Here is a 13,356-nt window from a genome sequence, read left to right as displayed (position 1 = left end):
ACTCTCTTAATAGTATCCGAATTTGATATTTGCTATTTACCAAAAATTCACGGAAATTAGTTAACTAAATCATGCAGTGCTTTTACTGAGAGAGCTGGAATAGAACAGTATAATAACGTGAATATAATTATTTATTTGCAAAAAAGACATCAAAAAATTATATCATTAATATCAAAATAAATCATTTATTAACATTTAGTTTAATTGTTTGAAACCAGATACCTGAATAATTTCCTTGTCGAGCTTGAACTTACCAGCAGATGCCTCATCGATGATTTCATCGATAATTGAGTGGAGAATCTCCTCGACATTTTCTGCGTCAGCCAAAGAAGGAGCGTCTTGTTGTGGGACGTTGATTTCTGGATCCTTCTGGTACAACTGACTGAAAAGAGGGATGTGCAATCTTCTCTCCTGTGCTCCCTTCATTGACAAGTCCTTCAATTGTGCATCAGCAATTGTTTCATCAATGATTGCTCCAAGGACTTCAGCAACTTCTTCGTGATGTTGAGCATTTGGTTCTGCTTTTGTAGAGTTTTCTGGTGCGAAGAAGTAAGTATCGAGGCTTCCGTATCTCTCTCTGTATTCGTTCTTTGTCATTGCGTTGAAAGCAATATCGATATACTGTATTGCGGAATACTTTGGTGCATCGACTTTAGGAACTTCTGTTCCACGTTTTCCAATGTGTGTTGAGAAAAGTCTTGCATTCATGTTCTTTGTCTTCTGAGACAATTCGAGAGTTCTTTCTCCAACAGACTTCCATTCGTCGGGGTTCTGTGTTCTTCCTCCTGTTCTGAGGGACTGCAAAGCTCCAATTCTACTGCTTCTAACATTGGATGTGTCAATTGGAGGATCGCAGTATAAGATTTGCTCTTCGTCTGCGAGTTCTGCAGCAGTTGGCTGACGTTGCATTGGTGCCTTTGGCTCTGAGAAGTAGATTGGAATTGAATTGGAGTAAATCATTGGAGATTGTGGTGCGTTGATTGTTAAAATCATCTTGCGGCATTCATGCGGTTCAAGAGTTCCTGTACTTGGCTCCAATTTAACACAATCACTGAGCAACTCCGTATCGAAAGTCAATGGCATATTTGATGTGTTTGTCATGTAGACAACTCTGTCTTTTGTTGCGAAAACAGGCATGTCTCCAAACATCAAATATTGTTCACTGAAAGTGACTGGAGAGCAGTCTTCAATGATCAACGACTTAGGAGGTGCTGTCTCCCATGTAACAGCGCATTCCTCGTGATCTGTGTGTACACCACGGCCTCTCAATGTTACAGTGAATGAGTTTCCGTTTGAAACAACACAGAGAATGGAAACTTCGTATTGGATTGCTTCCAATGGCTTAAATATCCATTGGATGTTTGCAAAGCCACGAGGTCTGACAGTTCCCATTGGATTCAAGCACTTGAAGATCTCGAAGTTGTGGTTTGTCTCATTGCACTCTTGTACTTGTGTCAAATCGATTCTGAAGTCTGCTTCTGTCAATGAAGCATTGAAGATCTGCATAAGTTGGACAGCAGGCTCCATTGCACCGATTGGAACAGGCTGGAGATCGAAGACAGGGCGATAGTTGACAATGTAAGGAAGAGATGGATCAAGTGTTGTTCCTTTGAGAAGTAATTTGATGATTCTTCCGTTTTGAACAGACAAAACAACAGGTAATTGATGGGATTCAACGAATTTGTGGGAGTAAGTGAATGTGACATTGCATGACTCGTTTGGCTCGAGATGGAACTTCTTTTCACTTACCTTGAAGAGTTTCGCCTGCATGATCTGGTCCTGCTTGAGTTGGTTCGGGTCAATCTCATCAGGAAGTGCCCAGTATTCAGGATCAATTGAAACATCGTTAGGGAAGTTGATGCTGAAATTGAAAGCGATGTGTCCAACATTCTTGAATCTCATGGAGATCAATGTTGGTTCTGCATCAACTGTATCGAATCCGAAGTCAACAACGAACTGTTTCAAGTCATCTGTCAATGAATTGCAGCCGAGCAAGTTCATTTCATCGTTGATTGCGTTGCAAGAACAGTTTTCCCAGATCAATGATCGACTGTATTTCTGAGAGAAAACATCGACAACAGATAAATGCGGGAAGCATCCAATACCTGAAATCTTGCAGATTTCTGATACAGAACTCTTGACAATCAACTTTTCGATTGACTTCTTCTTTTCGCCAGCGCAATCCTGTTGGTAAATTGATTCGTTGAGGAGGGAGCAAAGGATTGAATCAGTGACATCTCCTGGTGTTTTCGGAGTGAATCTGACTTCGACTTCTCTTGAAGATCTCGGTGGTAAAACATCATCAGCTGGAGAGAACTGCAACAATTTCTGAGGGGAAGAAGATTGCAGTAAGAAGTGCATCTGCGAATCTGAATGATTCGAAATGGAAAGTGTTGAAACAGCTGCACTGTTGATTCTGACAAATCCGAAATCGATGTTTTGTGGCTTCGAATTGACAATACAATCTGTAACTAAAGTGCAAATTGTCAATGGATAGTGTTGAACAGTTCTCAAGGAAGAGAACAAGCTTGGATCATTGTTCATGCCGTCATTGCCAACAATGTAAGGTAACAATTGCTTGGCGACATATGCATGAGAAGATCCAGCCAATGCTTGAACGTTACAGACAACTTCGACACGGAATTCACCAACAGCATCGGGATGGAATTCCCAGACACAGTCAATGATTTCGTGTGACTTGATTTCGGATGTCTGTGGCTTGACAATCAAAAGATTCGAGTAAACGGAAGGAATCTTCCATTCCAAACGCATTGGAACACTTGAATCATTTGTGATTTTGATTGTTTGGGAGGAAATCGATCCCAAAGAAACAGGATGCAAGAAAAGAGTTCCCATTGTTGAGAATGAAACAGCAGGAACACTTGCATCGCCTTTGAGATTAACAGAGAAACTGTTTGCAGGGGAATCATTGATTTGTGCAAACAATTGTGCGTGGTAATGTCCTCTTTGTGCTGGAGAGAATCTGACAACGAAAATCTGGAAAGATCCTTTTCTTATTGTTCCTACTTGTGGATAAACTGAGAAAGCGGCAGAAGAAGATGTCAATGCACCTTTATCCGGTTTCTCGGCTTCAATGACTCTCACGTCGAACTTAAATGCACAATCTCCTCTGTTTTCAACAAAGAAAGTTTGGTAATTCGAATCTCCGGCGATCGAACCTGCGAAAACAAGAGTTTTGTGGCTTGTGAACATTGTTGGGATGAATGACGTGACATCATCCATTGTATGGCCATTGACAAATGGTAACAACAAGAAAGGAATCGTTGGGAACTCAACGATGTTCTTGTTTCGCATTTCTTTGTATTGTGCGAAACCTTCGATCGTCGCACCCATGAATTGGAACTCAAGGAGTGGATTGAACTTGACTTTGAGTTCTGCGGACTGATGTTTGGCGATTTCTGTTGTTGCTGGCTCGACAGAGACCAAACCGTCGGAATTAGTTTGCCAAAACAGAGTTAATGGGGCATCTGTGTTGTTCTTGACGGTGAGGATCTGTGGTTCAGGGGATACATCACGTACGCATTGTCCGAACTCGAAGTTGGAAGCACTCATCGTAACAAGATCTGAATGAGAGAATAATTCGTCGAAAAGATGGGCACCAGACTGGAGTGTGCATGCATTACGACGAAGATCAGCTGAAATGTAATCAACTGATGGTAATTGTGGGTTCGTAATCTTAGGAAGTAAATGTGGTGGCTTATTCTGTAAACCTTGAGCGATAATGCAGCGGTTTGCTTCGATCGATGAGATCTTCAGGCGAGGTGGAATAGTAAATGTGTCGTAGGCTGAGCCAAAGACATCAACTGCAATAGGATGATGCTGATGGATCAAAAGAGTAACTCTTCTGTAGTAAGCAATAGGATATTGAGGTGTAAATGTAATACGAATAGACTTAGAATAGTTTGGTGCCAAAATACCTTGATTTGGCTCGAAGAAAAATGCAGATGTTGGCTCGATCATGAATTGGAAGAAAACACGACGATCTGAGTGGTTCTGGATATTCAACATACTTGATGACTTAGATTTAAGTTGGACATTTCCGAGATTAATGTAATTCTTGTCAATTGAGACTTCTGGGCCTGTAACGTAAGCACTGCAACGCATGGAAGCAGAGTTGCCGCCAGCAGTAGTAAAGTTGATATTAGCAAAAGCGAAGAAGTCAAAGTTTGTTGGGTGAAATTGAATTTTAACGCTCGCAGTACTTTCAGGCTGAAGATGAATTTTAGTAGGCTGTACTTGGAATTGATTGAAGTCAGAAACAATTTCAACAGTGGCAGGTACAGGGGCAGAGTTATGGACTGTTAACGATTGAACTGCCTTTGCACCACTTGGTACACGACCAAAGTCAATGTTCTCTGTACTGAGCGAAATATGTGGTACTTTGGCAACACCAACAACCTTTAATTCTGATGATTCGAGTAAATTTTTACCGAAACGACAAATGATAGTTCCATCAAAGCGAGTAGCTGTATCAGGTAAAAATGAAACTGTTAGTGTTTGTGTTTTCTTGCCGGCAATTGTTCCATGTGATGGAGAAATCTTGAATGGATCTTTAAATAGCCAAACGAATTCAGTTTCTTCACGAGTAGTATTCTTGATTGTTATTTCAAACGTTGCTGTTTCACCAACTGGACAGAAACCAAAGTCGGCACTGTCCGGTATTGATAAAGTTGGAGTTCCAGCAGGACGCATTGAAAAAAACGTATTTGTAATTTAGTACCGAATTTCATTTTTTATGGATACAAAATGACAGCCAAGGCCTGTCCATCAAAACCTGAATAAAAATCAATATCAGTGAACCTTACTCTCCATACATTCTTGCATGAACAAAGTATATTTAATTATGATTTCCAATTCATCGACAAACCATTATAATACCAGCTTAATACCATTCAAAAATTTACGACACATTTATTATCCATTACATTTACTCTGAGTACTATTTTAAAACTCTGATTATTTCGTTATATATTTTTTATTATCTCTTTAATCATACGATATCTAGATACATTTCCCCAAGCCACATAAAATCATTATCATTTATTAAGATATCAAGTAATAATAAAGATATTTAAAATTATATTTTTCATGATCTTCGGGAAAATTCTATGACAAAAACTTGATCATATCTTTTGATTTCTAGATTTTGTGAATAGAATATGAGAAAAATAGGTTAAATTATAAAATTAAAAAACACAATTTAATAATCATATAAAAATTACATACCCATCTGGAGTCTCAAGATATCCATATGTGTAATTCTTCCTTGAGGATTTCCAGATGTTGTCAAAGAAGTTCTAACTCTTGTATTTGTTGATTGTCTCACAGAAGCTCTTGTAGACATTGCGAAATTAATGACATCATCATCAACTCTTGTTTGTTTTGCAGAAGATCTGTTGAACATTGGCGATTGAGGAATTGGCTTTGATGATTGTCTTGCAGCCAGTTCTCTCTTTGCCTGTTCATATCTTTCTCGTAATTTTTCGTTGATGTCTCTTTGAACATCGATCTTTCTAATCAATTCATGTTTAATTGCAATTTGTTTGATGGTGTCGAAATTCGATTGAATTGAATTTATTGGCATAATAGAAATTGTCTTTGATTTTCTTTCCTCAATGATAGCAGAATGTGCCTGTGTTTGTATATCAGAAATAACACTAGACATCTGCTGTGTTCTCTTCTTGTATTCACCTTTCCATTTCGAGAAGAATTTGTCCATTAAATCATAGTTTTTCACAACATTTCTCAAAATCAAAACAGGTTCAACGCCACTGTAATTTTCACCTGACATAGTTTCTGATGTATTTTGAGGAACAAAAGTGATTCTTTTTGTATTCTCTTTATTAATAGGCGAAGTACTACTTGTCTTGAGAATACTCTTTGGACGTCTTCTTCCATTATCCGATGTACCAAGAGAAGCATCGAAATTACTTCCATCAGTAACATTTCTGATATCTGACAAAGCCATTTTTTCGTCGTCATTTTTAGTTTTTTGGTCAACTTTTTCTATGTTGACTTTCTTCTTACTCTTTAATGAGATGTTTGTTTCAGGTTTATTCATGTCTTTCTTTATAGAACTTGGAGATGATGGTTCTCCAAATCTTGCTGCAGAATTCATTAATGGTTCTGTTGAAGCGAATTCTTGTAATAATTTGTTGTCTTCATCAGTTCCATCAAATGAATTACTACTCATTTTTGTTTCGCTGTCTGTTAATTCTTTTTGTTCAATTGTTTTAGCGAGTTCAACAACACTTAAATCTTTCTTTTTATCTCCATCATTTGATGAATTCGATGCTGGATCTAAGTGTTCAATCTGTCTCAAAACATCAGAATTCAAAGGTGTCAAAGAATCAATGACATTATTTATCTGGACATCTTCAATTTCATTGTTATTTTCTTTAGTTTCGATATCATCATTGAACAAAATATCACTTGTATGTGGAGAAGCTTTGTTTCCTTTCGCGTTGAACAAAATATCGCTTTCATTTGGAGAGTTCTCTTCATTGTTCTTGAATTCACTTGTTTGAAGAGATTTTTCGTTTTCAAGTTGTTTGTTGTTGTTCAAATCATCGGAATCGAAATTAACTTTAGGAATATCTTTCTTGTTCTTTGATCTTCCAACAGCAAAACTTGGTCTAAATTGAGGAGAAACATCACTCAAAACAACTTTCTTTCCTGATTTGTTTTCTGGAGTGTTCTTTTGTTCATTTTCTTCTTTGATTTGACTACTTTGTGGTGAAATAGAATTAATATCTTCTTCATTTTGTTGTTCGATCTTTGATTTGGATTTTGGATTAACATTATCTTCTTCTTCAGATAATTTATTATATTTCTTTGATTTCGGTTTTTCTTTCTCTGAATTTTGTGTCACTTTTTGTAAACCATTGAATTTCTTTGATTTTGGATTTAATTCATCATCTTCTTCAGACAAATTCTTTTGTTTTTGAGAAATGTTCTTATAATTCTTTGATTTTGGATTTAATTCATCATCTTCTTCAGACAAATTCTTTTGTTTTTGAGAAATGTTCTTATAATTCTTTGATTTTGGATTTAATTCATCGTCTTCTTCAGACAAATTCTTTTGTTTTTGAGAAATGTCCTTATAATTCTTTGATTTTGGATTTAATTCATCGTCTTCTTCAGACAAATTCTTTTGTTTTTGAGAAATGTTCTTATAATTCTTTGATTTTGGATTTAATTCATCATCTTCTTCAGACAAATTCTTTTGTTTTTGAGAAATGTTCTTATAATTCTTTGATTTTGGATTTAATTCATCTTCTTCTTCAAACATATTCATATATACATTAAATTTGTTAGATTTTGGTATTTCTTCATCAGAGTTTTGATTAAATTTATTATATTTCTTTGATTTTGGATTTGTTTCTTCTTCCTCAGAATTTTGTGTCACTTTTTGTAAACCATTGAATTTCTTTGATTTTGGATTTAATTCATCATCTTCTTCAGACAAATTCTTTTGTTTTTGAGAAATGTTCTTATAATTCTTTGATTTTGGATTTAATTCATCATCTTCTTCAGACAAATTCTTTTGTTTTTGAGAAATGTTCTTATAATTCTTTGATTTTGGATTTAATTCATCGTCTTCTTCAGACAAATTCTTTTGTTTTTGAGAAATGTCCTTATAATTCTTTGATTTTGGATTTAATTCATCGTCTTCTTCAGACAAATTCTTTTGTTTTTGAGAAATGTTCTTATAATTCTTTGATTTTGGATTTAATTCATCATCTTCTTCAGACAAATTCTTTTGTTTTTGAGAAATGTTCTTATAATTCTTTGATTTTGGATTTAATTCATCTTCTTCTTCAAACATATTCATATATACATTAAATTTGTTAGATTTTGGTATTTCTTCATCAGAGTTTTGATTAAATTTATTATATTTCTTTGATTTTGGATTTGTTTCTTCTTCCTCAGAATTTTGTGTCACTTTTTGTAAATCATTTATATTTTGATTTGTTTCTTCTTCTTCAGACATTTGGATCAATCTTAATGCGTCATTCTTTAGATCGTTGTATTTCTGTATTTCCTCATCGTTATCTTTCATTTCTTCGTTGTCAATTTCGTCATCAATTTCAAATAATTTGTCATTATCGTCATCATCAGAAACAGAAGCAATTTGTCTGATATCTGATGCCTTAAGAGGTGTTGTATTTGTCTGTGATGCCATGTTATCCGTTGGTTGTGAAATTTGGCTGGCTCTCGAGTTGTAAATGTTTGATGGGGTTTGTGTGAACAAAGTTAACAGTGGCATCGTGACTTGTTCAGCACTATCAACGTATTTACGGATGTTTCGCTTGGATCCGTCGTATTTCGGTGGTTCAACTTCTTCGAAATTGAAATCTTCTTCTTCGTAATCGTTTTCTTCAGCTTCTTGTTGCGCTCTGAGTTCTTCTAACTCAAATGAATGGAAACTGGACTTTGGATGATCGTTTGAATCCAAATTTATCTCATCTTCTTTGGAATAATTTGGATTATCATTGTAAAGGTCTTCTTCTTCATCGAAATAGTGAGATTTCCTCTTATTGCCAATGTTTTGATCATTTTCTTCACCTGATAAATTATCTTCTTCCTCTTCATTTTGATTTTGTTTTGAATGTGCTCCTTTTAATAAATTATCATCACTGTTGTATTCATTCGAATTAGTTTGACCGTTTTTATCAAGTTTTCCTTCTTTTTCAAGGCTTTGATTTGGATCATTTTCTGAATTGTTGTAATCTGACTGATTTTCATCAGATCCTTGTCCATTGGAGCCATTCTTACCATTGGTTGCAGATTTGTTTCCATTTAATCCATTTTTCTGAAGATTATCAAATGAATTTTCTTTTTCTTCATCATTTTCATCAGAATAACTATTCTTTCCGGAATTCTTACCATTTCCTGCAGTTTGGTTTCCGTTTAATTTGTTTTTCTGAGATAAATTATTTGATTGATCTCTGTCTTCATCATTTTCATCTGAAAGTCCATTCTTTCCATAGTTTTTAGCATTGGATTGAAGTTTTCCATCTTCATTTTGAGAATTTTTGCCGGTTGATCCAGAATTTTTAGAATTAACATCATTCTTTTGCTGGAAACCATTGATATCATCTACTTCATCATCATAGTCCTCTTCTTCTTCAAGATTTTCATTATCTTTGTTGGTATTTTCATCATCATTTTCTTCTTCTTCATTAATTCCGTTTCGATTACCATGGTTCTTATCTTGATCATTCTCATCAACCGAATCAAGGTTATCTTCCTCTTCATTTTGATTCATCTCAATATTTTCTTTATTATTTTTGGAATTTTGTTGGTTTGTATTGCTATTTATGTCACTATTATGCTTATTGATATTATCTTCGTTAAATTCCTCTTCTTCTCCTTCATTTTGATTTTTATTTAATTTCTGATCGTTTTCATCATAATCATCATCTGAATGTTGCATATTATCATCATTATATGTGTTATTCATGTCAACTTCGAACTCTCCGTTTGGATTATTATTAATATTTTCTTCATCTTTGATTTGAGAGTTCGCTGTGCTTCCTGATGGTCTTCTCTTTTGAGCATCATTGACTTTCTTCACTCCTTTAAGTACAGAACGTGCTCTAGATGATGTAGAAGCTGTTGATGCAGTTGATACAATTGATTTGCGACTCATTTGAGAAGTAACGCTCATACAATCATCAGGACTCAATTGTACACCATCTCCGATACCAACCAAGAAGAGAGCAGCTGAAGAAAGTGGATCAACTGCTTCTGTAAATTGAAGAACAGAATTTTTCTGTGAGGCTGTAGCAAGTACTTTTCTGTGTTGTCTGATTGATGTTTTCGGTATTGCTGGGCAGGAATTTGATAATTCTTGTACGCGCTTGTGAGTTTCGATAATTATTCCTTTTAATTGGCTCATGTATTGGTTAGGACGAGCATTTCTGCATCTCTTTCTTACTTGCTGAGAGAATTCTTCTTCTGGTGGAAGGTCAACTAAATTATTTGAATCTGTAAACGACATTTCAGGATGTTGGAGAACAATTTCGATAGATCTGCATACATATTCTGCTAGATAGATGACTTGTATAAAATTGCGCTCTAGTTCAAGGTAATCAAGCTTAATACGAGATTCTTTCGATTTAAGTATTGTATTAACGTCCATTCCGTTTATATATACAATTTGCGGACAAATTTTAATTAACTGAAGTTCCCATAATGGAAGGAAACAGACAGGGTTTCCTTCTAAACGTATTGTGCGTAATTTTGTAAGTTGTGCAAGAGGATACAATGCTTCAATAGTTTCGATCAAGTTGTACTCAATCATAAGAGATTGCATAAATCGAAATTGTGTGATATTTTGAAGATTTGAAATTGAATTATAAGAAACGTATAGAAATCTACAGTTTTTAACAACCTTAGGTGGAAGGAGATCAATTTCGATGACTCCTTTGCCTGTTGCTCGAACAGTTTGGGCATCATCCGAAGGTATAAGATTCTTACTGAGTGACATAAAAATGTGAAATATAAAATGCTTATATTTACGTTACATTAGCTTTGATACTTATGATAATGAATAATAATATAAAAAATTCAGGCTAACGCGATTCTACTCAATTGGATATTCTGATTACATCTTAATACTGGTTGATTTAGGTTCACTTCTTAGATGCAGCTTACATAAAACAAATGCTGAAAGTAATTGGCCTCAATCACATAAATACTAATGACTCAGAGATATCATGAATACTCAGCAAATGACTAAATTACCATACATTAAATATTGCTGATATATTTTGTTACTAATATTATTTATTTCTTGATTCTAATTCAAATTCAATGAAAAACAAAGAAATCATAAAGATAGTTATATATTTATTACAAAACAATACATGTCAATATAATAACAGTTATCAAATGACTAATTAAACTCCATTCTTGGACATTTCTTATATAACTCGAGAATTTCGGGAGTTTTATTAATCAATGATATATCATAAGCGGTTCTCATGTTCTTAGCAGTAATATTTGGATCAACTTTTTCATGATTCAACAGAATTTGAATTGAAATTAAATCATTTTTATGAGCAGCCCAGTGCAAAGGTGTTTCACCTGCTCTTGTTTGAGCATTGCAATCAATAACACCCATATCTAAAAACTTTTGGAGATATTTGTAATTATTTGCTTCAACAAGCTTGTGCAGAAACGTTTCCTTATCATAATTAACAACATTGACATTAATACCTGGTATAGAAAGTAAAAGATCAATCATTTCACCATCATTCGCTGAAAAAAGAAACGCGTATTCTTTCATTTCCATTTCATTGATATTTGGATTATAATTTAGGTAAAATCGAACAAGATCATAATCACCCATTAATATGAATATCTTATAAACGTTAATAGCAGGAACATTAAATTCTTCAATTAATTCCTTCAAAATATAAGCATCACCATAAGGAGCAACTGTTTTTATCAAGTTACTCATTGGTATTTTTATGTTTGGCATGTCTAAAAGCCAATGATAGATGTCATGTCTGTAAAATTTCAAAGAATAAGGAATACATTTGAAATCAAGTAGTTTATGCTGGAAACATATTCTAATTATCTCAGTATTACCAGATGCAACAGCATTCATTGCAGTAAATTGAGTGATATCTGCGTTATTTGATATTAAAAATTTAAAAATCGTTTTTGAACCAAAAAATGCGGCAGCATTTATCGACGTTGGATCAGTAATATAGGGAAAGTATGGGTCTAATGGTTTGTAATCTATGTGATCATTAACTGTGAAATTTGGAAGAGTTGTATAACTTGAAAATAATTCAAAGTCATCGTTCTTGATTGACATGTATAGAGAGTCTTCTTGATCACCTGAAATGCATGTCGAAGGTTTGAAATTATCAATATCGATATTTAATGGAAAATCTTGAAGATTTTGGTATTTGGTTTGATATTGCATAAATATGTGCTTGTATCTGTATTGTTCACTTTCAGGAAAGAATTCGTATAAGAAAAGAATATAGTATGGATATATAATATGAAAATCTTGATAATCAATTTTTTCTAGAAATGTCTTTATTGGCTCAAAACTAATGATGCTCTGCTGTATGTAAATTCTGACGAGGGATAATAAAAATTTGTCCATATAATGATAGGTAAATCTGTTGATAATATATTTTTCAAGCTCTTGTTTCATTCTATCTTTAATAGAATCATCTTCTTCCAATTTTGATATAAGTTTAATGTAAATATCGCATGAATTTACTCGAATTGCGGAAAATTTTATAATTTGTCGAGCGATTATACTAAGATTTTCAATTTTGGAAAGTGAGAAGCTAATCAAATAGGATACTGTATCGTCTATATCATTTTCTGAGAGCCTTGCCAATCGATATTGAATCTCAGGCAATTCTTCCATGAAAAATTTGAAATATTTAAGTATATAAAATAATAGATATTGACAAATATCTATAATCTCATTGAAAAATGTAAAATACACAAGCTTTTATTCTGATTCAATCAAATTGAGAAACAAAAATTGGGAAAAGTCAATATATTTTTTAATGGCAGATATAAAGAAGAGATGTTGGATGAGTATAAGGCCATGACCTGAGTGGCCTCTCTCGGGAGACCCTGAGGGGGCATTAAAAGTTTGGCTTCCATTATAAAAAATAATAGATTTTAAGTCATTTCTCGCAAAGCTACTTCCCCCACCACCGCCACTAACGTCTACACCACCACCACCATAATAATAACCACATCCTCCACCTCCTGACGATCCGCCTGAGCACCCATTTGCATTACCGCCTGTCAAAAAACCGCCAGAAGATGATACACAATAAAATCCATTAGCATCAAAAGTAGTCGAAGAACCACCTTTATCTTGTGTCCCACCTCCAGCATGAAACAAATTATAATAAAAGTCTTGACCTTCTTGTCCGATATAGCCACCATAGCCTCCGGGGCTTTCGGTATTATTCCAAAATCCAGAACCACCACCTGAGCCAGCAGCGATAAGAACATCAGATATATTATCATTTACACTAACAAATGTCGATCCACCACCTGTGCAAGAAGGAAGTTTTGAACTTCCGACAAAATTAATTCCAGAATTATAAAAATTGGAGGTGAGTTTTTTAGTGTCGCAGTGACCGTGACTGCCAACATAAACATTCAATTTGGTCTGATGTTTGACATCGAAAACTCCTTCTGTGTATGCACCAAGACCAGAACTCTTGTTGTTGATACAGCCACCCTGCGCGCCCCATACCCGGATGAGGTACTTAGATGGGATTAAAATAATATCTTGTTTTTCACCTGTGTATTTAAAGAGATAACTGATATCTCAGA

The 13,356-nt window shown here is 34.5% G+C and overlaps 3 protein-coding genes across 3 annotated transcripts; all 3 read right to left on the bottom strand.

Annotated features, from left to right (window-relative positions):
- Window positions 1-195: 195 nt before the first annotated feature.
- On the bottom strand, window positions 196-4,723 carry TVAGG3_0811070 (cilia- and flagella-associated protein 65 family; the record flags this gene model as incomplete). Its single annotated transcript, XM_001583417.1, has 1 exon — window positions 196-4,713. The coding sequence occupies one exon, from the start codon at window positions 4,711-4,713 to the stop codon at window positions 196-198; it is 4,518 nt and encodes a 1,505-aa protein (XP_001583467.1).
- A 449-nt stretch (window positions 4,724-5,172) lies between these two features.
- Window positions 5,173-10,516, bottom strand: TVAGG3_0811060 (uncharacterized protein; the record flags this gene model as incomplete). Its single annotated transcript, XM_001583416.1, has 1 exon — window positions 5,240-10,516. The coding sequence occupies one exon, from the start codon at window positions 10,514-10,516 to the stop codon at window positions 5,240-5,242; it is 5,277 nt and encodes a 1,758-aa protein (XP_001583466.1).
- Window positions 10,517-10,909: 393 nt separating this feature from the next.
- On the bottom strand, window positions 10,910-12,424 carry TVAGG3_0811050 (Ankyrin repeat family; the record flags this gene model as incomplete). Its single annotated transcript, XM_001583415.1, has 1 exon — window positions 10,925-12,424. One exon carries the CDS (start codon window positions 12,422-12,424, stop codon window positions 10,925-10,927), a length of 1,500 nt encoding a protein of 499 aa, XP_001583465.1.
- Between the last annotated feature and the right edge of the window lie 932 nt (window positions 12,425-13,356).

This window comes from Trichomonas vaginalis, chromosome VI, assembly GCF_026262505.1.
Source record: "Trichomonas vaginalis G3 chromosome VI, whole genome shotgun sequence".
Classification (NCBI taxonomy): domain Eukaryota; phylum Parabasalia; order Trichomonadida; family Trichomonadidae; genus Trichomonas; species Trichomonas vaginalis.
This window is presented reverse-complemented; position numbering and strand designations above follow the sequence as displayed.